Source organism: Theileria equi, chromosome 3 (assembly GCF_000342415.1).
Source record: "Theileria equi strain WA chromosome 3, complete sequence".
In the NCBI taxonomy this organism is placed as follows: domain Eukaryota; phylum Apicomplexa; class Aconoidasida; order Piroplasmida; family Theileriidae; genus Theileria; species Theileria equi.
This window is the reverse complement of record NC_021367.1, coordinates 848,230-874,099: the sequence shown is the minus strand read 5'-3', so window position 1 is coordinate 874,099 and position 25,870 is coordinate 848,230. Positions and strand designations below refer to the sequence as shown.

At 40.7% G+C, this 25,870-nt stretch overlaps 9 protein-coding genes across 9 annotated transcripts; 7 read left to right on the top strand and 2 right to left on the bottom strand.

Moving 5' to 3' along the window:
• Positions 1 to 1,375: 1,375 nt before the first annotated feature.
• BEWA_004100 (hypothetical protein) lies at positions 1,376 to 3,047 on the bottom strand (the record flags this gene model as incomplete). Its single annotated transcript, XM_004830611.1, has 1 exon — positions 1,376 to 3,047. The coding sequence occupies one exon, from the start codon at positions 3,045 to 3,047 to the stop codon at positions 1,818 to 1,820; it is 1,230 nt and encodes a 409-aa protein (XP_004830668.1). The 3' UTR covers positions 1,376 to 1,817.
• A 1,615-nt stretch (positions 3,048 to 4,662) lies between these two features.
• On the top strand, positions 4,663 to 6,663 carry BEWA_004090 (hypothetical protein; the record flags this gene model as incomplete). The annotated part of the gene is made up of 1 exon (XM_004830610.1): positions 4,663 to 6,663. One exon carries the CDS (start codon positions 4,663 to 4,665, stop codon positions 6,661 to 6,663), a length of 2,001 nt encoding a protein of 666 aa, XP_004830667.1.
• A 258-nt stretch (positions 6,664 to 6,921) lies between these two features.
• Positions 6,922 to 7,259, top strand: BEWA_004080 (hypothetical protein; the record flags this gene model as incomplete). The annotated part of the gene is made up of 3 exons (XM_004830609.1): positions 6,922 to 6,976; positions 7,037 to 7,128; positions 7,224 to 7,259. 3 exons carry the CDS (start codon positions 6,922 to 6,924, stop codon positions 7,257 to 7,259), a joined length of 183 nt encoding a protein of 60 aa, XP_004830666.1.
• A 513-nt stretch (positions 7,260 to 7,772) lies between these two features.
• BEWA_004070 (hypothetical protein) lies at positions 7,773 to 11,291 on the top strand (the record flags this gene model as incomplete). Its single annotated transcript, XM_004830608.1, has 1 exon — positions 7,773 to 11,291. The coding sequence occupies one exon, from the start codon at positions 7,773 to 7,775 to the stop codon at positions 11,289 to 11,291; it is 3,519 nt and encodes a 1,172-aa protein (XP_004830665.1).
• Positions 11,292 to 11,515: 224 nt separating this feature from the next.
• BEWA_004060 (hypothetical protein) lies at positions 11,516 to 13,043 on the top strand (the record flags this gene model as incomplete). The annotated part of the gene is made up of 5 exons (XM_004830607.1): positions 11,516 to 11,672; positions 11,710 to 11,814; positions 11,850 to 12,071; positions 12,105 to 12,738; positions 12,773 to 13,043. The coding sequence occupies 5 exons, from the start codon at positions 11,516 to 11,518 to the stop codon at positions 13,041 to 13,043; spliced, it is 1,389 nt and encodes a 462-aa protein (XP_004830664.1).
• Positions 13,044 to 13,533: 490 nt separating this feature from the next.
• BEWA_004050 (hypothetical protein) lies at positions 13,534 to 15,513 on the top strand (the record flags this gene model as incomplete). The annotated part of the gene is made up of 1 exon (XM_004830606.1): positions 13,534 to 15,513. The coding sequence occupies one exon, from the start codon at positions 13,534 to 13,536 to the stop codon at positions 15,511 to 15,513; it is 1,980 nt and encodes a 659-aa protein (XP_004830663.1).
• A 1,135-nt stretch (positions 15,514 to 16,648) lies between these two features.
• On the bottom strand, positions 16,649 to 17,248 carry BEWA_004040 (hypothetical protein; the record flags this gene model as incomplete). Its single annotated transcript, XM_004830605.1, has 3 exons — positions 16,649 to 16,779; positions 16,822 to 17,062; positions 17,186 to 17,248. The coding sequence occupies 3 exons, from the start codon at positions 17,246 to 17,248 to the stop codon at positions 16,649 to 16,651; spliced, it is 435 nt and encodes a 144-aa protein (XP_004830662.1).
• A 990-nt stretch (positions 17,249 to 18,238) lies between these two features.
• On the top strand, positions 18,239 to 21,034 carry BEWA_004030 (hypothetical protein; the record flags this gene model as incomplete). The annotated part of the gene is made up of 1 exon (XM_004830604.1): positions 18,239 to 21,034. One exon carries the CDS (start codon positions 18,239 to 18,241, stop codon positions 21,032 to 21,034), a length of 2,796 nt encoding a protein of 931 aa, XP_004830661.1.
• A 724-nt stretch (positions 21,035 to 21,758) lies between these two features.
• On the top strand, positions 21,759 to 25,805 carry BEWA_004020 (hypothetical protein; the record flags this gene model as incomplete). Its single annotated transcript, XM_004830603.1, has 1 exon — positions 21,759 to 25,805. The coding sequence occupies one exon, from the start codon at positions 21,759 to 21,761 to the stop codon at positions 25,803 to 25,805; it is 4,047 nt and encodes a 1,348-aa protein (XP_004830660.1).
• Between the last annotated feature and the right edge of the window lie 65 nt (positions 25,806 to 25,870).

Below are 25,870 nucleotides of genomic sequence, written 5' to 3'. Positions count from 1 at the left end.
TCCCGGACGTTCATTCATTCTCCATGTTCATATAGAGCATTGTCTTTCAAAGCTCTGAGATCCATGAGTAGTCTCAATGCAGTACTGTCTAGTCATTCATCCTCCCTCACAAGTAGCTCACAGTCAGATAGAGTATCCACAGAACAAGATGAACAACTATCAACACAGTCTATACCCCTAGATACAAAGAAGTAAAGAAATCCCTCAATCATCCTTTTGCATCCAATCCCTGCATTAAACTTACTTTTCTTGTGAATGCGGTCCCCTCTTGATCAACGTTGAGAGTTGCTTTGCAAGGTAATTCTCAAAAACTGTCTGATACGTAACATGTGCAGGTATTCCCTGAAGCTTTAGCAGTCCAACGATTGCCCTTGAGACCTGCATGAGTGGATTAATGGATGAAATGGAAGAGCAATGACCGATATAAACGTGCAAAGTAGCGCCAATAGCTCCTAAAATTGGCAATACCCATAAAAATATGAGTGAATCGTAGACTCAAAGGCATAAAATGGCCATAACTCGAAAACAAAACTGATCTGGTCAGAAAAGCCTTGAGGCTCCTGCCATAGCCCGTAGGCTAGAACGCCAGGATTCACATTTTGAGTTCCCTTCTTCCACTTGTAGCTGTATGAATGTTAAAATGAAGGAAGTGGTGGGTGATTTTAGAGAAAATCGTACACACTGCAGGGCTACCCATTGGTTTGCCAATTTTCAGCCACAATCTCCGGAGAAAACTTTGTCCATGAAACTTTTAAGCTTAAAATATGAGAAAACTGGCCTTCGAACCGCTTGATAAGTATCCTTCTGCCTGCGGGACCGCAGTGGAGTCCCGAGGGCACCTTTAGCTCAACTGTCAGCCCATTTCGAGACTCATCTGGAGGATTTTCCAACCTTTAATACCTACAGGTGAATTCCTGGCTCCAACCGCTGCGAGTTTGGGAATCCATGAAAATATTTCTAGTGGCGACAAAACGGACGAAGCAAAGTGACCACAAGGGGCCATAGAGACTTTCCTACTAGACTTTACGAGTAATCACAATACATTATGTGATGGAGAGTATTCTGTGCCATGAAAATCGTTAGTAGGAGCCATCAGAGCGACCAGGTGACCGAAAAGGGTGTGTATGACCAGGGGTACCTAGAATAGTGTCTAGGGAGGAGAATGAACTATAACTCGGCTCCCAGCGTCTCATTTTTCATACCATTGAATGAGGGCAATCAATAGTCTATAGTTTATGCTAGAGTTGTCAACAAAGAGGTCTGACAAAGACCACAATCTGAAATGGGAAGCTATTGTTAAAATGCCAAATTTAGCAAATTTTATGTGTCAAAAGCCCGTAATTTCTCCGTAATAAAAATATCATAGACATAAAAGTATCAAAAGAAATGATTTACATGAGTATTAGTTAGAGAACAAGTAAATTTCCAGTCCATTTGGAAAATGTGGCCCACAAAAAACATCTGCATGCAAACATGTACAAGTGGCTACTCTATAAAATAAGATTAGACACACAAATTATAACTCTGTAACATACAGAATTAGGGCCCATAAAGTCTAGAGTGCGCTTTATCAAGAGAAAATCAGGGCTACCGTAGTACCACTTATACTCAAAGAGTATGATGCAAAATCCACTAGAAATTGTTACCATAAAAACAAACACTTTGTGATATTATATTGAGAAATTTTTGTCCCGATTAGTTGATCTTTTTCAAATTTTGGCTCCTCTCCGGTGCCTTCCACTGTTAGTATTGACGCATAAAAAATCAGCAATGGAACCTGTGAATCAGAACTTCCGTTCAAATTAGGGAAACCAACGTTATTCTATGGAAACTTTCTTGTAGCCCTTGCGTGAACGAACAATGGAGGGGAAAATGCGTCCTATGCACCTTGAGACAAGACGAGCAAAGCCTCTGATTAAACTTGTCCTTGGACTATGTATTACAGCTGATATTTCGTATAAAATAAGCGCAAGTACGATCCCAGCAAATATTCCGATAGCCAGAGATTTTAAACATTCGTTTATAACTTCGCTTCGAGTTGCACTTGTGTGGTGTTCGAAATATTTCTCTATTCCGTTGAAACGCTTCTCTTTTAATTCATCAAGCTGGTTTGTAATACGACTTGTGTCCAATCTTTCGGTTAATGGTGCTGGAAATACGGGACTCCATGTTTGTGCAGCATTCTTCCTATGAAAGTAAGTGCATTTATCATTATGCGATATCATTTCAACTAAAAGCAGAGCACTCTCTAGGGGTATTCTTCCAAAAAAGTAGAGAGATAGACTCTTCAGGTCATCAGAGGGTGGGATCCCTTCTAGTGCTGATCCTTTATATACAACTTTAGTAACCTTGAAAAGGCCTCCTTCTTTCTTTTTATGCGTAAATGAGTAGTAGTTTGAAGTAAATACCCTAGAAATTTCAATTGAAAACGCTGGATGGATCCTAGAATGCCTATACTCTTCAAAAAGTGAAACATCTAGTACGTTGGCCGGTATATAAGTGCGTTCTAAAAGTCGTATAATCTTTGTCCAATCACGGTTGTCATAGGGCTTATCTCGTGGATCAAATACCCTTTCCCAAGTGTTACTCTGACTATTTCTGATATACCAAATCTTGCGTTTCTTGGATATCTGCATAAGTGAGGATACTCCAAATTCAGACGGATAAAAGTAAACGAAAATCTTTTCCACGTTCTTTACGAGTGGAAGGCCAATTGGAGCACTTTCCCCGTTCACAAACCTGTAAACATTATCTACATCTGTGTAATAAATGTAGTATGTGAACCCTTGGAAATTACGCTCATCCACTGGTCTTACTTTATCATCGCAACCAGCCGTATAATACCCCTCATTCATATTGGATATATCTATAGTACAAATTTTCTTGTCTTTATCAACTTCATCATATGGCACAAGCTCGCCTGTTTCTCCGGTTAATATACTGTTAGATATCTCCATAAATTGATTTTCATCCTGAGTAACACCTGGTTCTAGATAACCGCGATTTCTCAGTTCTTTAAAAACTTTTGCCCATTCTATGATGTGCATCTTTGATTTATCCACTCTAGAAGTGTTCTCTAGTATCTGTCAATCTCTTCCATTTGTGTGTCTTCATGGGGTCCTTACATGCACAATATTCTTATTTGGCGCAATTTTAATTCCACCTCCCAAGGGTTTTCTCGGAGTTTGAGTGTAAGTCCTGCGTACATTTCCTATGAAAGCCTGGTTATTGGATTTACGCCACGGACGGAAACAATGGAACCAAAAGTTATGGTCATCCTCGATAGTTGCTGTAATGGTCTGAAGTTCCAAACTCCGTCAAATAGCATAATATATACGTAAATAAGTCATGTAATATGTATAACAAGATTGAGAGTATCCACAATGTGTAATTTAGGGATTCAACTGCATTCGAATATCGAGTTAATCTGCCACAAGATGAATGAGTCGTCCGTATAATGGACCCTTGAAAATAATCCTCCTGCGGGATTTTAGTGTATGTTATGGATGAATCCTCCATACTTTATAAATTTTCAGAAAGGTGTATTCCATTCTCCCATTCCTTTGCTACAAAAATTCCCATTCATTTCAAGGATGCAAAATGAGTAGCATCCCGGTTTGCAAAGTATGAGTGGTCTAAAGCCTAAAGTTTGCCAACTTTTAAAACTCGTAGAGGACAACAGTTGCAGATTCATAGCTTGTATGCAGGCCTCTGATTGACATTTACACCTTTCAAACTAATGGTACCATTATTACATTGATGTTACAAGATCTCTCAATTTCTTGTCTGACATCCTTTGTTATGCCATCCATTTTCCATTTCCATTCTCTACAAGATCCATGGTCTAATTACCCACTCATTCCTGTCTTTCTGGACTGCGCATTCATCTTTTGGCTTAACAAAGAGCCGCTGCATTTTCCAAATCCCTCGGGGAGCGCCGCCTCCCTGGGCTCTTCGTTCCTTACCAGGACAATTTCTCCCTCATTATCAACCTATACTGCCACAAATAGTCCCATTTAAACCGTTTGGTAGACATTTAATGGCCAATTGGAGAGGGGAGGCCAAAGTCCATACACCCAGGGACGTATTCTCAGTCCAGGAGCCTCATCTTCGCAGGCGGCGGCCCAAAAGGCAACGTCTTCAGGTGGACCAAATTTAAAGTTGGTGTGTGTGGAATTTTGTGATTTTGGCGGAGGAAGGAATCCACCTGATGGGGACCGGAGGCTGGGCGTTTGTGCCTCCGATTTAGTGCGCAATTTCCAGTTTTTCCACTAAATTTGCATAATGCAACTCAGTCGTAGATTATTGGCTCACGGGGCACCCAAAATTCAACCGGTAAGTCCATTTCCATCCACGCGGCGACGCACAATTTCTACAGCCAAGGGACGCTGGAGTTGTCTTTTCTAGCACAGCCACCCCAATCAGATACACTCTAAACTTCAAGTCGTGGATAAGTTTGTGCCTAATCGGTTTTACCGGCGCCATTTGCGGGAACAAGTTCTATTCTCACTTTTTGCTGCGCGAAAATCCACCAAACGTAAGTTTAATTGACCCTTGGCCTTACATTTACCTTCAGCCTGCGCGAGACCCGGCGGACGTGCCTCCAGAAAGGCATCCTCACACTCCAGAAGAAGACGATGACTAGAGAAGCTACCGGCGTTAATGAATTTCAAGCTCCTGGTTTACCCGTTCCTCTGCTGTACCTATAGACGCGACCGGGTAAATAGACCTCACGTGCTCTCTGCACATGAGGTATCGCATAATGATCATTCGCATGGAGACCTTGAGGAACTCCCAGAGGTGGTGACCTCTAGCGATGTTGCAGCAACGGCCAAATGTGAAGTTTTGATAGAGCCAAATCCCGCAGACGAGGGTATCAAAGTCTCGGATTTTGAAAATTTGGAGTCGGAGCGGGAAATTCTCATTCCATACATTGTAGATTATCCCTTGAATCGAGTCATTCAAGACGAAGAACTCACTAGAGATCAAGCTGCGAGGCTCTTGTTGGACGACTGTGGATTTTTCGGGGCATCTGGGCCACAAGAATTGCGCTCTACCAGAGACGTGCATTTGGTTACAAGTGTCGAAAAGAAAAGACCTGCAAAAAAAGAGGAGCAACCGGTGGGTGATACAGGCCCTGTCGCTGCCCCAAAGGAGCAAGAGATTCCCCCGGCTTTCCAAGATTATCAAGACGCTACTCCAAAAGATGTCAAGATAAAACGTCCCCTGGAATTCTCGTCCGATTTAACTAGCTATGACCTGGCGCTTGATACTGGATCTCCCGTCTGGCATTCCCTAGCCACAAAAAGTCTGCACGAGTCGGCAAGCAAGGTGGACATTGCAAATGATAGCGAGTACAAGCTAAAGAGCGCAGAGGACGCCGAAGCTATCCGTAAAAAGTATGTCATTGGAAGAGCTAGGATACACTGGTTTCCAAGGTACTTTCACAAGTCCTTGTCTGATCTCTATGAGTGGATTGAAAAGGTTGACATTATCCTAGATGTCCGAGATGCACGCATACCATACGTTTCGGATTCCGACTTTTTAATCAACGTGTACAATAACATGTTTACGCACAAGCCAAAGATTCTGGTTTATACGCACAAGGATCAGGCAAGTGTTCGCGGTTGCGAAGATTGGGCACGCTATTACAGAATTAAAGAATTTAGGAACTACAAGCTCTTTAACAAGAACATTGAGAATGAGAACGAACAAAAACCATTCGCGCCGTGTGTTTTTGTAAATGGCCGTCTGGGTGGAAAGTCACTCATTACACTCAAGAAGCTCATTTACAAAATGTGTGCCAGGGTTAATGAAAGACGAATTAGGAAGGGATTTGAAAAGAGACCCTTGAGAGCCATTGTTCTAGGCCTGCCAAATATTGGGAAATCTGCCCTTATAAACAGGCTGATTGGGCGAAGGAAAAGCGATAGTTACAACTCACCAGGTGTAACTAGGGAAATAAAGTGGGTGAGACTACGCCCGGACGAATATACAGAAGCTGTGCACAAAATTATAGACTGTGTAGACACGCCTGGAATACTGCCGCCAAACCTCTACCATCTCTGTGACATGGCAAAGGGCAAAAACAAGCTCTTGGGACGTCTCTACTATGATCTAGAGGATAACATTCCCGGTGGTTACAGCAAGTCTGGTATTGACGCAAAATCTCAAAAGATTGAGAGAAACGTCTTTTTACTTGCAGCTGCAAACCAGATCATAGAAGGTGCGTATGACAACTCAGAAGCTGCCCAGATCCTAATGGAACAGATGTTTCAGACCTTTAGCAAGAATCCGAGCTATATCGACATGGCAAGAATTACAAAACGGTTCCCATTCATGAGAAGGTATCTGGACATTCTCAAGACCAGGACACATCGGGAACACCTATTTGAGGACCTGGCTTACGACTTTTTGGACACTTTGGCTGTGCGAAACTTTGCGGGGGAATCAAATGCTGCAGCGTCCAGGATTCTTACCGATTTTAGAAAGGGTTACATTGGCTCATCCACGCTCCAAGTACCTCCTCCCATTGAGGTATTTGAGGAGTTTACGCAGTCTAAACAACAGGTCAAGATATCCGCAGAGGCCTGCAAGTCTCCCATTCCCTCAACCGCTCCAGAATACACGGAATACTCACACGGACTCTATTATGGCTGGTGAAGCACTCATACAGTTGCCAACACTCCCTCATCCATCCTTCTTATAGAGACTCCTATGGTCTACCAATCACCCGCTTTGGTCCATGGACCTCCAGATGCTCATAAAGGACTCCATCCGGGTGGTCCCTATACTGACCCAGAGGTCAGCCCGATCAACATTTGCACATTGTAAATATTTCACATTTACACTAGAGAAGCGGCACGTCAGACACAAAGTACCGTCACTCGTTTCACGTAGGCAGCGGCCATGGAATCCAACATGGATGTGGACACATTTCTCAAGAGCTCCGTCTCTGAGGGCTTCAATCTCCTGGGTAAGTCTCTTGTGTATTTTCATCTGCACTATAAAATCGCCATTCAACACAACCATTCAGCCTTTGAGACCCTGGAGTATCCGCAAGTGGCCAAATTCCTCAAACGACACCCAAACTTTGATGAAGCCGTCAAAGCTGTCAAGATATTGGAGGTATGGGTCTATATTATGCAAGTTTATGCTCTGTATCCCCTAATTTATGTCGTGTGTGCTATTCTTTCCACAAACATGAAAATGTGTCTCTGCAGATCTCCGGAAGTGACCTACTCGCAATGCCAAAGTAAGTTGAATGTGAGCCAGAGCGACCTCTGGGAGCCTGTAGAAGAGTAGGATTATTCACTGCATAGGTCTATAGACCAAAGCAGGTGACCTACCGACGTCAAAGACTAGGGAGTAGATCACTATGAAATGAGTATAACGAATGGAAGAGTGATGGAGACTCTGTGAGCGAAGTGAATAGAGGAGAAGTGGCGAGTATACGGAGTATAGGAGCTTCTCCATTAGTGTCTTTCTTAGACTTATTAGGAGTATCTTTAGGAACTCTTATTCTACTAGCAGAGCTAGGAGGACGACCTTAGGGATTCCCTAGAAGAATAGATGAATGAGGTAGTAAGATGAGATGCCAAGCATCGAGTTGTCTATTCTGGAGCTTGGATCATCTTGTCATTCTGTGGATAGTCTCTCTGACGGTGAGCTAGTTGTGAGGGAGTCTATCTCTACTGTATGCTCCCTTTGGTCGCATTAATACTCTTATGGATCTCAGAGTTTTGAATGAGCATACTCTCTGAACATGGAGGATGAGTGGGAAGGTACTAACGTTAGACTTCTCCAAAAAGCCAGAGAAAGATGGAGGTATGGAAAACTATATTGAAGGTGGTACCGCCTTTACAATTACTAGGTACGATATTAAATCACCAAAGGGATTCTTCAAGTTAGTTTACACTACGTCCGAAACTCCTTTCCAACTGACTAGTTCCTTATTCAATGGCCAGGAAATAAAAAAGACTGTAGGCGCACAAGTAGATCCAATAGAGAATGTCACTGAAGTAGAATCATATTTCTGGAATGGGAATGATAACACACCTATGCTACTTGGAATTACAAGGAATGGAATAAATTACGGTAAACAAAAGTACTATTCCTATATGTATGATGATAAAGAAAGAAAGAGTTATTGGTCACCTGCTGGTACTGAATATAAAGAACTTGTGCGGCTACTAGATGAGAACAATTGTCAAATAAACCAAGCGGTTCCATTTGAAATAACTGATCCTACAAATTACTACGCCACGTACAATTCTTACTGTATAAACAATAGCAGAAATATTACAGGTCCTATTACTCCACTTCCTCTAGTTGATAACAAATATAGCGTTAAGGAATATACCGTTCATAATAAGGATCCCGTAGATCCCTTTAACTCGGGTACTAAGGTTTCCAGAGTGACATTTAATGGACAAGATACTACTGGAATAAATCTTAACAAAAATGATGCAGTATCGGGGATTAGGGTTTATTCTTGCCCAGGTTCTGGTGATGGTGGTGACATACCCCTCATGCTCGAGTTTATAAAGAAAGATCCTGGAGAAGAGTCAAGGTGGTATTACAGCCAAGTTCCTGGTGGTACTCAATGGGCACCAGCTGGTAAGACAAAGTCACAGAAGTTTTATGCATCAGGGAAACCTACAGAAAAACTTACAACTGAGCTAGATGATGTTAGATGTTTGCGTAATGATGAAGTTACCTTGGATATATCTTTTGAGAATTCTGAGGAGCATCAGAATCGAAGGTACTGTTGTGAGAAACATAACGATGAGATATATAAGAAGGTAACTGTTGATAAAAAGGAAGTTACAGGCAAAACTTCTATTCCTTACTACAAACATTCCCTGACTGCTAATACTAAACTTGCAGCTATAAAGTATTATCCTCATGGAAATAAGGATATTAGAAAGTATATAGTGCCTTATGAGTTAAAATTTCCTATCCTTGGCTCACCTAGTGTCTATGTATTCTACTGCAGAAATAATCCGGTACTCATTTATGTTGATTCTGGCACAAACGTGGCTACTGGATGGTACAAAAAAAGTACCTCCAGCAAAGATCAATGGGAAAAACTCCAAAGTGAACTTCCAAACCAAACACCAGATAATTTCAAAAACTGTGATGATAAATTTAACAAACTTGTGGAAATACTAAAACCTTTTGGATGCAGCTATTCGCCATGTGCTGACAAATCATCGCAGGCTCAAGTAAAAGTGCAAGCAGATCCAGGAGTGACCATTCAGCTTTCACAAAACCAGAAGGCAAAGAGTGGAAATCCTCTTACTCATAAATATACTGATATTACAAATCAGAAGGACATTACTGTCACAAGAACTTCCTATCCTGTTAAGGGAACTACTCAGGACTTCTTAAAGTTTATCCATACCCCCAATGGACTATCATTCAAACTAAACGAAATAAGGGATGATAACGATGAGGCCATTACAGAGATTAAGCATATCTCTGATAAGATTGGTTTAGTTGGAGCTTATTACTGGAAGTATGAGACTAGTAAGAATCCGCTACTGATTGAGGTAGAAGATGGCGGTAAGTACTCCTATTATACAAAGATTAAGGATAAATGGGATAACTATGATAAGATTAAAGACTCTAGAAATGGACCTACTCAAGCCGAGTTAGAATCGCTCAATTGTGAGATAAACGATGTCATTCAAATAGATGTCACGCAAACTTCTGATTATTGCCATAATGATAAAGATTCTCAAAGTCCTCATAAGTATAAAAGGAAAATTAGAGTTCTTAAAGCTAGCAATAATCTTGGAAGCTATGTTGCTTATGCTCATATTCCAAATATAGATGCGGGAATATATGCATTCAATATTTCTGGCTTTACTAAGGGAGGTATTGAAAAGGTCAATTTTGATAGGAATCTGAAACTACCTGTTACCGATGCTAGTAGAGTAGTTGTTTATTTTTGCAAGAAGGAAGTTAATACCAACAATACTCCAAATAACCCCCTTCTCATTTATGTACCTCAAGCTAATGGAAAGAAGTTATTTCAAAAACCTTCTCGAGATAGCGATAATAACTGGGAACCTGTTTCTGGTAGTAATTTGACCGATGACTCCCAAATTCTGGAAATTATCAACTTTTTGGATTGTATAGAGAGTGACTGTAAACCGTCGTCCGTAGTTATAGATATTTATCAGAGAAAAGAGCCTAAAGAAGCTACTACTTATGAAAGTTCTCCTTCTACCATAGAGGTAAAACCAATTTCTAATCCACAAGTTCAAGGTTTTGCCGAATGTGTTCACACAGTATCCGGGAGGAATAGCTACTTCAGTGTTAAGGAGTTCCAATATAATGGAGAAGAGACTAAAATATTTTTGACTCCTACGAAATACGTAACTTCTGTTTCTGCATATTACTGGACTCATTTAGAAGCACCTGTCAAACAGAATAGTGAGAGAGGCAGACCTTTACTTGTCAAGGTAGCTACTCAGGAGCCTACTGGAGGAATGGTGAATGAGAGGTACTATGAAAATACTGGTGATCCTAATAATACAAAGTGGCAGGAATGGAATCCAGGATCTTTAGAGGACCTCAAAAGTAAACTCCGTCGTTTAAACTGCATACTTAATAACGCAGTGATCATAGATGTGTCTCAGAAGACTCCTAATGGCCCAAAGGTTTATGGTGCTTGCAAGGATAAAACTTTTGACGGACATCATCATGATTGTAATAAGATGAAGGCCACGAAGGAGGATCATACTTCTGGTATCTCTCTTGGAAGTTATGAATGTTACACCCATGCTCTTGCAAAACCACAAGGTAATGAAAAATTCCACATAACCGAATTTCTAAGTGATGGTAACACGATAAATATCAATGGAATAGGAACTCCTATTCGATCCGTTTTGGATGTGAGCGAGGTTAAAGTCTACCTTTGTCCTCTGGATCTCCCTAACAAGCCCCTACTCTTGTACTACAAGACTGGTGGAGAGCATAGATGGTACAAGAACCCTTCTGGAGGAACCCCTGATAAATGGCTATCTGCAGAAGATATCTTGAATACAAGTACTGACCCAGGTTCCCATGAAAAAATCCGTGGAGTACTTGACAGTCTTCAGAGTAAATGTAGACCTACTGAAAATCCTCAACCTATTGCTGCTGAAGCTGGCTTTATTGGTACTATAGCTGGATACTTTTTTGCTGGTTCTGCAGGATCCGGACTAACTGGTTTATTGGGATATAAGGGTTATAAGTTCTACCAAAGCTTTAAAGGAGACCCTTGGGTTAGACAGATTTGAGACTCTATGGAGATACTACCTGGACTAGTCTGTCTGCTCCTGTCCAATCTTTCAAGATTTATTTTGAGATTGTTATCTTGTTTATGAGAATGAGAATTCATAAGACCAAACTTTTTATTGGCCATCTTTCTGTAGAATCATCCTCTATCTGGACGGATCTACCAGTTCTTGCCATTACTCTATGCACTCTTTATTCTAATACATATTCCTACAGGGACAGATACATGAGAACGTTGAACCTGAGCGAGAGGGACGCTGATGACTTGGAAAATATTGTCATGAAAATAAACTCCTTCAACCTGATCCTAAAGGTTCCAAACGATGCTGTAACTGTATCTAATAGTCAAAATGGGCCAACGATTAGTATACAGACAACACAAGGTTTGCATGCAGACGCAAAATCTATTCACACCTATAGAAACAAAAGGTGACTATATTGAGGACAACATATCGCTTCCACCTCTGGATAATAGAACCACATCAACAAGGAGTCGAGATGATACACCAACATCACAATTTTCAAGTATGACCATTTATGCCACAGCATTTAATCTGCAGGCTCTGAAAAGGCTTTAACTCCTCTAGACCAAATCAACCTCAAAGCCACAACTCTATCCTCTATAATAAACAGAGTTCCTATGCAAAATAAGCAACCCAGTATTGAAAACTTTTACGTAAAACAACAAAGTCTTTCTCAACTCTCTGCAGAATCTCCGCTAACAACTTACGCAAGGGGCAAACGAACCAAAACTAGCATTCAGACAAAAAGAACCACAAAGGGTATTGTTTTCGTATTCCAAATATTTTAATTAGGAATTTGTAAATCTACAAAGCCAGCTGATGTCAAGAAAGGGACCAAAGAAACTGTAAAGAGAGTGGTAAAGGAGAATGTAAGCAGAGTAGTGAAGGAAAAAATAAGGGGGAACAAGAAAGAAAAGGTACCTTTGATACTATCGTTTAGCGGTAAAAGAAGTAACAATATCATCGAAAGGTGTACTCTGGCCTCAATCTACTATGAAAAGGGTCACCAGTACTTTGATTTTATAAATAGACCCAGCGATGAGGAAATTGTTACACACCTAATTGTTCCGCATGATACAGAGAGACCTACTCTGAAGATTCTCTATGCACTTTGTCAAGGTTCATTTGTTCTGACTACAGACTTTTTAATAAAAGCTGAGGAAGATGAAAAATGGCCCGCAGAATCAGATTATGAGCATCCAAATTGGCTCAGAAAAACTGAAAGAATAAAAAAGGGAGATTTTCTCTACGGCTACAAGTTTTATCTCTATGAACGTTTTAAAAAGATGAATCACATGGACGTTATAAATTTGATTCAACTCTGTGGAGGGAAAGTAGTAAACGAATTGCAAAAATGTACTCACTGCATAATAAAGGAGAACCCAGATGTCAAACTCCTCAACAAACCGTCACTTCCCCAAAATGCGTAGGTTCCTTTGCACGTTTCACATTTATTTCAGCGTTCTTGTCACTGAGAATTGGCTCATTAATGTTTTGGAAAGATTCGATGCCGAGTTACCTCCAGATATACCTCAGCCTCAAGACTCTGAATATAACACAAATGTCAAAATTGTGAGAAGGAACATTGAAAACTTTGATCCAGTTTTAAAAAATGGCTCCATAATCGAGAGTCAAAATTCAATCGTCAATACACAAAGCTCGATTTTCGGGAGAAAGTACGACTCACAAAATATAAGAGCCTGCTCCACGACGGATACTCTAAGGCTATAAGTTACGTATATGCTGGAATGTGTATGAAGTCTTGTTTACTCGTCTGCTATAATGCCTGTATATACATCACCTTGTTAGTGCATGCAAGTTTTTGGCATAGTCACATTTATGGAGTCTATCCAATTAAACTACCATAGGTGTACGTACTATCTGTATACTATACATGTATCTCTGGAGATCCCAGTCTTTCATGAGTCCAGAAACTGCCTCTACTTCCTATTCTTAAAGTAGTGTCTCATTACTCATCCTCAACTCAGCATGCATTAGTCTCTGTAGAGGATCCAAAGGTCCCTTTACTTAACTCATGCCCTTTGTTTGTTTAGACCTATAGTCTTTTGTCACGCCTATTGTCTCTTCTTTACATAGTTACCATCATTCATCCATACTAACAACTCTGCTCACACCAGTTGAGACATTAATGGATTACTACCATGGAGGAGACTATTAGGAAATGCTGCTGAATAAGGATGGGGGATTGTAGAGATGATAGATGACTAGAACCCATACCTGTACTGGTTTTGGAAGAAAATATGTAGACATTGATATTTCTAAAACAGACGTTAGTAGAAGCTATAAGGATCATTGTCGTAATACCATTAAAGTAGCAAGGGTTTATGGTAAACCTGAACAAGGATACAAGAGATACACTCATTCCTTCCCTGATAGATATTATATTAGTGGCATATATTACAATAGAGTACACCAGAGTAGTATAAAAGTAACTGATGCAGGTCTCTATGAAAAAAGGGTAACCGTATACTATCTAGACTATGATGATACTAATGCAGTTCCCCTAATTGTGGGACTTGAATGGACTTATAGTGACAAGTATGACTACTCTAGAAGAACTGATCCTCTTGTGGCTACCAGTAAATGGAAAGGAGAAGGAGTAGATGTTAGCCAAGAGGGTCAACTTGCCCCAAAACTTATAGAAATAAGTGCCAAGTTAAGTGACCTTGTTGTACTTAGACTAAATGCAGCGGGAGGGATCTACTACGCCAACGGAGAAAATAATGCTCCACCAACAAATCAAAATACTCAAATTAAAGTCACTGGGCCTTCTCCAATCCATAAAATCTATGAAAAGTACACTCACACTCCTGGCGGAGGAATAAATTCTCTGAGAGTCCTCTCGACTAAAGGCACTAATAACAAAAAGATGCCTTTTGATCCTCCTGTTTATGAAAAGAAGTATAGTGAGGTTTGTGTCTATTACTGGACTTTGGATAAGACATTTAATAATCCCCTACTTGTTAAACTAGGTAATGAAGATAACTATTATAAGTATGCTGGGAGTGGAAATAATTGGAGTAAACTGGATAATATAACCAATGACAACCTCAAACAAAACCTTGACAGACAGAACTGCAGTAGAAACAGGGCTCATCAAATTGACATTTCAAAGAATACTCGAGGATCCTACACCTGTCCCGGCTGTACTTCCAAGCATATTGGAGTTTCCACCCATGGTAGAGACTATTCCTATTACTTCCATAATATTTCTGGTGGTGGCTCTATTTGCGGATTCAAGGATAAAGATAAGGATCAAATTGGAATAACATTTACCAGTATAATATCGAATGTGTATGTTTATCACTATCCAAAAGGATCTGATGGAATCCCACTCTTGATTTATCTTCCACTATCATCCAGTAGCTGGTACCAAAGAGAATATATTGATTCTCATACCTGGACTAAAGTCGGAGGTAATCAACTAACATCTCCATTTAGTGGTGGCACAGCAGCTATACTAAACCTCCTAGAGGCTAAACTACCAACTGTTACTATAAATATTGGACAAACAAATGTCAATAACGGTGGAAATACTAATACCTTTACATATAAAGATACTTCCGGATGGAGTACCGAAACAATTCAGATCACAAAGCAAGAGATAAATAGTGAATATACTAGTTTCTCTCAGTGCGTCCTGAATAAAAAATATTTTGCGGTTAAGAATATCAAATACAATACCACCTTTCTACAAGGTATACCACAAAATCTGGTTGTTAAAACTGTAACCGCATACTACTATAAGGGTAGATCTAACTTCACGCTTGATAAGCTTCTGTTAGTTGAACTTGAGAAAAGAGGTACTGATCAGAAAAGGTATGCATATTATAGCAGAGGGAGCGGAGGATCTACTTGGACTATTGTTTATGAGAATACTGAACTAAAGGACATCGAACTTACCAATAAACTTAAGGAGTTAAAGAAGAAACTTGAGGATAAAGCAAAGCAAACAACAGAAGTTGAAGGTGCATCCGGTAAAAATGGTGAAAGGGGTGGTGATGGAGTTACTGATCCTAATTCACCGAGCTTTGTTCAGCAAATACTTGATTTCATTAGATCTAAACCTGCTGAAATAGGTGGAGGAGTTAGTGGAGTACTAGGAGTTACCGGAGGTCTCGTCGGTGTCGCTGTATGGAAAGGACCTGCTCTACTCGCAAAACTAATCACTCGTTTGTAATGTACTCTTAAATCTGCCCTCTCCCTCTGTACTACTCTCTTGTTGGTATACTGGAATGCTAGGGAGTCTCTCACCTTAACTCTTGGTATACAGTACTACTCGTTTTGTTATAATGGTGCATGTCTTGAGAGTACTTCCACCTCCATACCCTAGAGACTAATCTAGCTCAGCTACTACGTAGTTAGCATTATGCTCATCTACCCAAGGTACAGGACCCTACCTTTAAGTACCCACCAAGACTATAACATAGCATGTACTTACAAAATACCACGCGAAGCACCTAGAGAAAATAGCTTTGCCCACAAAAATCAGAGCTTACATGCAGACTAGAATACTACGTACCACCTTTGATTCGGTAACTCACGATCGAAGAAGAGGAGTTGAATAAAGAGCTCCAGAAGAAAAGCTGGAAGACATTCTCGAAAGGTTCCTCGGAAACCTCGACAAAGAGGAAGAACCTCTCACAATCCACTATGGGAATTCAACCTCTAAAGAGTCTTCCAGAGGGTCTACAAGGGTAGTATGGAATAACCTACGGAAAATCCGTAGGAGTCAAGAAGGGTAGGAACTAATAACAATCCGGTACGTACGGGGTAGGTAATTTGTTGTTGATTTCATTTAAATAGATTATGAAGGCATGAACAGTTCATCAGTAAATGCCTCAAGTTCAAAAGGCTTCACAGAGACTAAGTAACAAGTAGAGTATATAAAAGAATTTAACATTATTGCAATTAAGAAATAATAAAAAAAACTACATTACGTATCAACAAACTATTCATCTGTGGGCAAGTCACAAGTAACTAAAATAAACAAACGATCATCCTTATGAGTCAAAGTAGTCCTCATATCAAAAGTCAAAAGCTTAGGAAGACTAGTATAGAGACCACGACAACCACATTTACACCAATATCCAAAAGAACTCCAAAACCCATAACGTGAAGTAGGCCAACTGTCTCTATCCTTATCAGACAACTGACAAACAGCATGAGCATAACTCTTTAGCATTGGATGTCTCCTCGGTATGAGTCCTCGCAGTCCAGTAGGATTCCCAGACTCTCCACTAGACTTCTTAATGCATGGACGAATGTCCAGGGATGAGTGATTGAGTTTCAAAGAGCTCCCTAGTGGTTATGCACTAAAATTCCTGATCTTCATAGACAATTAGGAGAGCCTCTGATTTACCTAAAACTTTGCATCTGACATTAGTGGTAAAGGAGGACTTAACACTCTTGCATGCTACCCACATTCCACTCCATGTCCAGTATCCTAAGGACTTCCAGAACCCATAGTCTTTAGTAGGCCACTTACTCCTATCATTCTCATACCTAGAATAAGTCTTAAGGTAACCATCTCCAGTAAAGGCCAAGACTATCATTAAACCCTGGGATGTGAATGTGTTAAAAGAGGATATAGCACCACCATCATTGTCTTTACAGCATTGGCAGTTAGTAGATGTACATTTGTCAGGATCACAAGTTTGACCTCCTTCACTTCTGCAGTTGCATTGGCAAGTTCCGGTTTGGCAGTTTTTTGTGCAGTATTTACCGTTCTGCTTACCAAGAGATTAAGTACCCACTCTGGAAGGATTTGCATAGTAGTAGGCAGAGCCATCCTCCATCAGTCTAAGCCATGGTACCATAATTTAGATTCCAGAAGCTTAACTACTCCATACCAGATTCTCATTCTTATTCATACTAATGAATACACAAGCTCCTATAGTGTGTATACTCGCCATTTCTTCTCTATTCACTCCGCTCATAGAGTCTCCATCACTCCACTTCCATCTCTGCATGGTCGTCCATCTTGCTCTATGAACATGGAACGGAATGGTCCTAGTGGACCTAATACGTATGGAAGATCCATGATCAACAAGATGGTCTTAAGAATAAAGGGATTCCTCATGACTCCGGAAATTTATGCACGCCAAGAGGGTGGTATTCCCTGTACAACTTTCACAATGGATGACCTTGACTCTGGTACTAGTCCGAGTACCCATGTATGATAAACTATTAGGACCCATCAATGTTGCCCCTAACTGGATCTTCAATAGGGAAAACTAACTACACATGTGCACGACCATGGATCACTGGGCCAGTACTGTATGACCTTTTGGCCGCTTAAGCTCTACTATATTAACTCAAACGTCATATTCCACAATGTGGATGTTAAAAGGATGTGATTTAACCGATGGAATCTCACATTCTCGGAGTTTTCACCTGTTCATCACAAGGGTGTAATGTAACGATCATCCACCTTGTATAGTTACAGCAACACCTTTACCATGAATTTTAACGTTATTACAGCCAATATTCTCTGGGATTCCATTACAAAGTGTGTAGGGGAAAATAACACACGGAGAGTGCAAGTTGTCATAACCAATGGAATGCTAACTACACATCATAATGCTACAGCTTGTAATGAAACATCTCCATAAATCCTCCAATACTTCACACAGTCGAGTGTTTTGGCAAGTTTTCTAAGAGAGCACTGAGCATGCCCATTACTTTTCCCACATTAAGCATATCACATTCACGACTCCTCATTCTGCATTATCACGGTACAAGGTTAAATTGTACTTTCATGAATATCTAGATTCTTATAGAGACAATATATTATCAATAGTTCACTAACTTGTCATTGTTAGAGAATGGAAGTTATTATTCCCCATACGCAATCTAGAGATTATTTGTATTGGTGCTATGGGTAGTTGGAGGGGAAGGCAACAATGAAGGCTTTGATACTTTGCCTTTTCTTCCTATTGTATGAGGCATCTGTAGCCTCGATTACAGGGTCAAAGAATTCTCCGGCGAAGACTGCTGGAGTTACTCTGGACATAAATAAACCTGACCTCTCCATCTTTGAAACGTTTAATCTAAAGCCACATAATATAGAGACACCATCATATACAGCAAAGTCTGATTGTTTTATAGACAAGGTGGTGGAAGGAGATACCACCATCTGCGAATGTTCTCCCAAGGGAGCATTTGTCAAAGTCACACATTGTATTAGAAAAGATCTACTTGATCTTATCCATGTATATACTATAGATTTAAATGGGACAAAGAATGCCTGCTATTTTCTCAAGAAGGATGGTAAGTGGTCCTCCATAGGTGAAGAAGAATTTTATGACCACTTTAATGCACTCTCGATCATTAATCATGATTTTGACAAGAAGACCTTCAAACTTGATGAAGGAAAAAGCGACTGGAACTTTTATATTAATGAGTCTCCCAAGTCCCCCTTTGCAGTTTATGGAACCAGAAGTACGACTAGGGTATCAGAAATTAAGACCAAAAACCGTGGTGGTACTACCATATGGAAGAAAAAGAAGGATGAGTGGTGTACCAAACTCACTCTTTATCCCAGAGAGGGAGATCATAAACTCCTCTGGATAGTCACAAAGGACCCATATGAGAATGAGAATATCCTCTACTACTCCAAGATGAGTGGGTCATGGAAGTCTGTTGACAAGAATGGGTATCTGGAAGACTTAGCCAAGGCTGGCTTTGACAGGTCAACCTTCGATGATAGGGTTACTCTGGACATATCCAATGTTGATGAAAAACTCTTCTTCATTGACAAATACCAAGTTGACATTATAGTAGAAAACAGACACCATGTTCTTCCGGGATTTAGAATGAACAAGGTAGTGCAGGGTAAGGATATCATCTGGGAGTCTTCGGATGACAGATTCTCCGTCCACTTTAGTTTTCATGGTATAGGTGATGACACCTCACTTGGTGCTCTATTTACCACGAATACCAAGAAGGAGAATAAAATTATCTATTACGGAAAACTTGATGGAAAGTGGGTGACTATCACCAAGGATGAATACGAGGACATTTTGGCCGGTAGGAATAATCCAATTTACACTCACAAGGGTGACGGAAAAATCATAATGAGCAGTTTTAAGAATAAGCAAGGTATAAAGATTGCAACATATGCCTCCAGAGTTGAAGATGCCAAAGCAGACATTCTTCTTGTCCATGGAGCTCGTTCACATCTTACGTCAGACTTTCTCACATTTAACATGGACTGGAACTATGAGCGTTATGGCTTCGAGATATTCCCCTATTGCAGTATTTTTGATGAACCAGTAACTGTCAAGAAGGTATCAAATGCAGAACGCTATAGATCTTACTTTGAGTACAAGACCCTAGAAGGAATGAACCCGCTAGATATTCTTCACAGGTCTCAATACAGGGCTACCTTTGTAGAAGCCCTTAATAGACTTGGATATAACGTCTACTGTTATGACCATCAGTCACATGGCTTTTCCGAATCCAAGACTGAACGAAGATGTCATACCGAGCAATTCATGGATTATATTTATGATTTACTTCAGTTTGTAAGTATAATGAGGAGGGGTAAATTTGGATATCCTAATGAAGAGTGGGATGATACCACAGTAATAGCTAGTCATGAGACTAATAGAAAGATCATCTTCATGGGTTATTCAATGGGAGGAAATATGGTTATAAGAGCTGTGCAAAAGTTTTACAAGGAGACAAAGAATCCCAATGCAAAATTTGTGGATGGTCTAATTGGTCTTTCTGCCATGCTTAATGTTGATCCATACCTTGATGTGTGGTACAAACAAGTAGCAAGACCATTTGAAGAGGCTATCGCCTGGATGGATCCAAAATCAAAGAGTCCATACCAATATCCATATAACATTGCTCTCCACTTTGAAAGATTTGCCGATTATCATACTGACCCACTTTATTATAGTGATCGATACACTAGAAATATGGCGATGTCTCCTTTTAGTGCATGCAGAAGGGCTATGAAGAATCATAGGAAACAGTTTTATCCCAAAGATTTACCAACACTATTTATCCATACTATTGATGATAACCACTGTGACGTAAAGGGTCCAAGGAAGATGGTTAATAAGAGACTCAAGGAAAGTAAGGTTGCAAAACTCGTAGAATGGAAGGGATGTGGACATCATATGGTTGCCATTCAGATTGTCCCTATTTTGGCACCATTGTTGGAAAAGTGGCTACATGAACACTTTCCAGAGATGAATGGAGAGAGACCATTACAGGTTCCCTCAGAGGTTCAACTTGGAGAGAGACCATTACAAGTTACTCAGAAGAAACTCCGTAATGTTGTACCTAAAGAAACCGTTAAAGGACTAGAAGGAACCACTCTGGACATCTCTTCTCCGGACTCTTCTTTATTCTCTCTAGCTGGTGATCGGATTCATGGAGTGAATCATAGAGCTTTTGTCCCCAAGGATGGATCTTCTATAGTATCAGTGGTGGATAACGGAGATACGCTTTGGACTGCTACAGACACTCAAGAAGGATGTACAGGTGCCTACCTATTCTCCAGGGAAGGGTACCCCTCTCTTCTCAGTGTCTATACTAGAGGTGCTGGAGATGAAACCTTTTGTTTTGAGAAGGATGGTAGTATGTGGAAGAATGTGGACAAGAGATACTTCGAGCATAGGCTACACTCAATGAAGGACCTTTCTGCACCTGCTGGTGAAGAGAATAGGGAGGAAGATACATGACCTACTGGGATTTACTCTCCAGAAGGAGAATATTATAGTTAAAAGCATCACACAAAAATACACAAAAGTTGTATAAACTCACAATGCAGTAATTTATAGTACCGTCGAAAGAATCCAGACGGTTGTCTGTGGTCCATAGAGACCGTAATTTCTACCATACACATCCATACGTCTTAGGTGTGTTCTCAGTGCTAGTTTCAAGGATAATAGCATTTGGCAAGTTGGACTTCCATCTGTTAAGGGTGTCAGAAGTATGTGGAGGAAGGAGGAGGGGCAACGACAATGACAGCAAAGCTGACGAAGAAACTATGAATCCTCTGCAAGGTTCAACCATCGATACACTTGTACAAATCAAAATGGAAGAATGTGTAGAACCGACAGATACACACTTGAGCCATGAGAATTCCATAGCCATTGTTGGGGAATTTCCAAGTCTTTTGTTACATCAGAAATTCTACAGGTAGCTGGATAGACCAGAGAAGAAGGAGGAATAAGAGTTTTGGAGCAGAAGGTTGGGATTCATGCACACACGACCTTCTTCCTCCTTTCTTGCGGACTGAAGGTACATGTAGCATAATACCCATTATTACCCTCCTATTCTTGCGCTTTACATTCCTGGAATCTACTCAAAACCTGCACATCTTCCTCTACGAATCTCCATTCCTGGACCCCATGTGCCTCCAATTCATGGGCTCTTCTTCCTGCCTCTGAGCTCCTCATAGGAATGAGATTTGCAGGAATCCTATCCTTCATATTTTCGTGTATATCATTCAGTTCTGGTGGATTCGTATTGGCTGCAAAGCCTTCAAACTCCACGCAGATTCTGAACATTTCCAATGCCGATCCCAGCATCACTTTGGACCAGGGACATGAAGATGGAATAGAGTATAAAACGTTTATTCAGACGCCTAACACCTCGTTTACCAAAGTTGTAGATGGAGGAAGTCTCATCTGGGAGGAAGGAGAGAATAAAAAGTGCACGCAAGTGACAATTTACAAGTTCCAAGGGGAGAATGAGTCCACTCTCATTCATCTCCAACTCAGAGTGAAGCTTAGGAATGAGAACTTGCACTTTGGGAAAGTTGGTGGACAGTGGAGGAGTATTACTGAGAACGAATTTGATGATAAGCTAGGAATAACCAAAAGGAAGAATGGAAATGGACAAGTTTTAACGGACGTAGATGGTCAGAAGATGCAAAATCGGTCGAATCCATCCGCGGATCATCCTCAACACTTGAGGGCTGTGCCCGGGATGTCTCATGGCAACGGCCACCCAAATACCCAGGGAGGATCTGACATGACCAGAGAACCCAAACCAAAGGCACACAATGGTAGCCATGCTAAACTACCTCTAGTAGAAGGTCCACATGGAACTGTGGATCTGCAAAACAAAAAGGTTCATGGCCCAAGACCCACTAGTACAGTGTCAACCCAAAGTAACTCTCCCTACCAAGATTTGTTAAAGCTAGTTGGGGATATAAAGAACACTCAAGCTGAGAATGAGGTAGCACCAGTGGAAGAGCCTAAGGTTAAACAGAGAAGAAGAGTTTTATTAGACATTTCAGATAATGACCCGTCCAGGGTATTGCATATTTGCAACACATCTGGCGTTGTGAGGACAGTAATCTTCATTCAAGATGAAGATACGGCGTTGTCTCAATTAATGGATGCCGGAAATGTCATTTGGAGGGAATCGGGGTCTGTCTGCACAGAAGCATATTTGTATTCCAAGCCAGGATACAATTCCCTTTTACAAATGTACGTAAAAACTGGTGAAGCAAACTCCTACCTCGTTTTTGAAAAGGTCCAGGGACTCTGGAAGAGCATGGATGAGAATGGATTTAATACTCGGTTTGCCTCCATGAAGGGGCACAACACATTTGATAATCCACCTCCGGCTTTACAGCCAGACCATCAGGAACGTAAAGACAAAGTTTTGCCAAGCACTGAAGCATCTCCTGCATGTGTACCTCTTTCGGGTCTTATCAAACCTATTACTTCGGACATTGAACCAAACACTCCCACGAATATAGTGAAAGGATTGGACCCCGAGCCGGTTCTAAAAACCACAAGGAGACCTTCTACACCACCTGTTCCTTTGGAATCCACTAAACTCTTGTCGGAATCCGGAGAAATGATGGCAGTTAAGCCTCCAAAGATGAGGGAAATGAAAAGGGTGGACCACAAGAATGATGCTCTAGACTTGAAAAATGGTGAATGCACTGCAGCCCATGTTTACGATACACTGGAAGACGGAGTTCTTCACAAGTCCTACTTCCCCAAGGACGAATTCTTTGACAAGATTGTGGACGGAGATGTTTGCATTTGGAAGTCCGAAAATGGAGAGAAAGCTACAATGGCTTACACCTACTCCAGAGAGGGATTTCCTTCGATTCTTTCAATCAACATTAGAGGTAACATGATATGCTATGTTGAGGATGGTGACAAGTGGGTGAAGATCCCCCAGGGTTTTTTTAATGCCAGACATCAACAGATGAAGAAACCAAAGACTAGGGAACATGTCGTAGAAACTCCCAAAGAAGCTCAAGCTCAAGAGATTTCCCAGGTAATCGAGTCTTCCTCTCCGGTAACGGTGGACATTATTCGTGGAAATAATCCAAAGATAAACTTTGGTGAACACACTGATGATGGTATAACCCACAAATCATTCTTCCCAAAGGGCGAGGATTATATCACCAAGGTGAAGGACGGCGATGTGGAAGTTTGGAGAGCTGAAGGTACTAACGAAAAATGCTCCATGGTCTATTTCACTTCAAAGAATAATATTTCACGACTTGCTCTGAGCATAGATGGCGTTTGTGGACAAAATATCAGGTACTTTGTCAAGGGTATGGCTACGTGGAAGGATGCCGACCAGAATGACTACGATGCCAAGTTGAAGGCAATGATGGGTCATTGCACAGAATCCTCATCACAGCATTATATTGATCCAACAATTGTCTTGGATATTCGTAGTGATAGTTACAATTTCGTGCATGTGGCTCTGGAAAGATATGAGGAGATTACATGCAAGACTTTCTTTCCAAAGGGTGACATGACCTTTAACAAAGTTGTGGATGGAGATGTGCCCATATGGACCGCCTATAAGGACACCATTTGTTATAGAGCCCTCTTATGTTACAGAGGCATGTCAAGGTTACTCAAACTTCATGTTCAATATTGCGGTAAAACCATTTACAAGTACTTTGAGAACAAATATGGAATGTGGACTTCAATTAGTGAGGAATGGTTTAACGAGAAACTTGAGAGAGTTAAAAACGGCAATGCTACAGATGTCATTGTCGATATTGACAACGTTGACAATGACCTAGTGGAGTTTTCTAGGAACGTGCAAGATGGTCTCATCTATTCCATCTATGAACCAAAGGAAGATGTTGCTATTACATCCATCGTAGATGGATATGCGACCATTTGGGATGTTTCAGAAAATGAAAAATGGAAGTCTTGTTACAGCTATGCCAAAGAAGACGCAAAAATCCTAACAATTGTCGTTTCCAGGAATTGCTTAACGGAATCAAAGCGTTTTGAAAAGGTGTCTTCAGGGTGGAGAAGCATATCAGAAGATGAATTCTCCAATAAACACTCCATAATGAGAAGTGGGAAATCAGCGAGGGATGCGAATAAGTTTATACAGAAACTTGAACCGATACGGGCTCAGGATCATGAGAATACTGACCATACTGGACCCTTGCCTACGACTCTCCATCTTGATCGGGAACAAAATAAGGAGAAAGTCATTACCTACGAGTACTTATACAATGAAGTTACCTATAGGTCGCACAGCATGAAGGCTACCGAGTACGTTACTAGAGTCGCTGATTCCGAAATAACCGTCTGGAGAGCCTCTGGAGACGAAAGATGCATTGACATTAGGATCTTTTCTTTGGAAGGTCATGGCATCCTATACCTTTTGGAGATCAAAGGTCACGGCTTGGTCTATCCCAGATGCTTTGAAAAGGTCGATGGAGGAATATCTCCCCTGGAATACACTGTATATTTTAACAGGTTGGAGCACTTTTTGCACTTGAAACCTGGAGGCATCATGCTTGACCTCATGTCCTTGTCCCGTGTTACATGCAACTTTGTAACATTCAATGATGGAGGACTGTTGAATACTATGGTCCGTCCATCATTCTACCTGGTCAGTTGTTTGCAATACGGATCTGAACTCTGGAAAGCTAAACTTGGAGAGCGATTTGTTGGAGCACATTTCTACACGGACGATAAAAGCAACATTTGTTCAGTTACCACAAAAACTGGAGATAAGGAAAGTATCACCTATTTCAAGTTTAATGGGTCCAAATGGGAAACTATGTCATCCTCAACCTTTTCCAGCACTCTCAGAACAATCTCTGATGATTCCATCAAGAACATCAACTGCAAGTATAAATACACAAACGTTAAATTGGACTTTAAAAATATTGATGGCACAGCTCTGCATCTCTACAAGTACAGAATGTTTGGAATCGACATGACCAGGTACATACCTATTCAGAATAGACGCATTGAAAGTGTATCTGATGGGAATATACTCTTTTGGAAAGCTGAAAATGATAATGAAAGATGTCTTTTCTGTTTATTCTTCTCACAGGGGAATCGTATGTTGGTCTATTTGGATATAAAGAAGGAGCAGACTTTGGAAACTCTCTACTATGAGAAAAAACCCGACGGAATATGGTATAGCATTAAAAAGGACCTTTTTGATAAAAGTTACAGTGAACTTAAAAGCAAGTGGACTCAAAAGTCCTAAGTATAGAATTTATTTGCAGTGAGAAATGCCTAGAATTTTTAAACGCAGTTTTGATTTTAACAGCC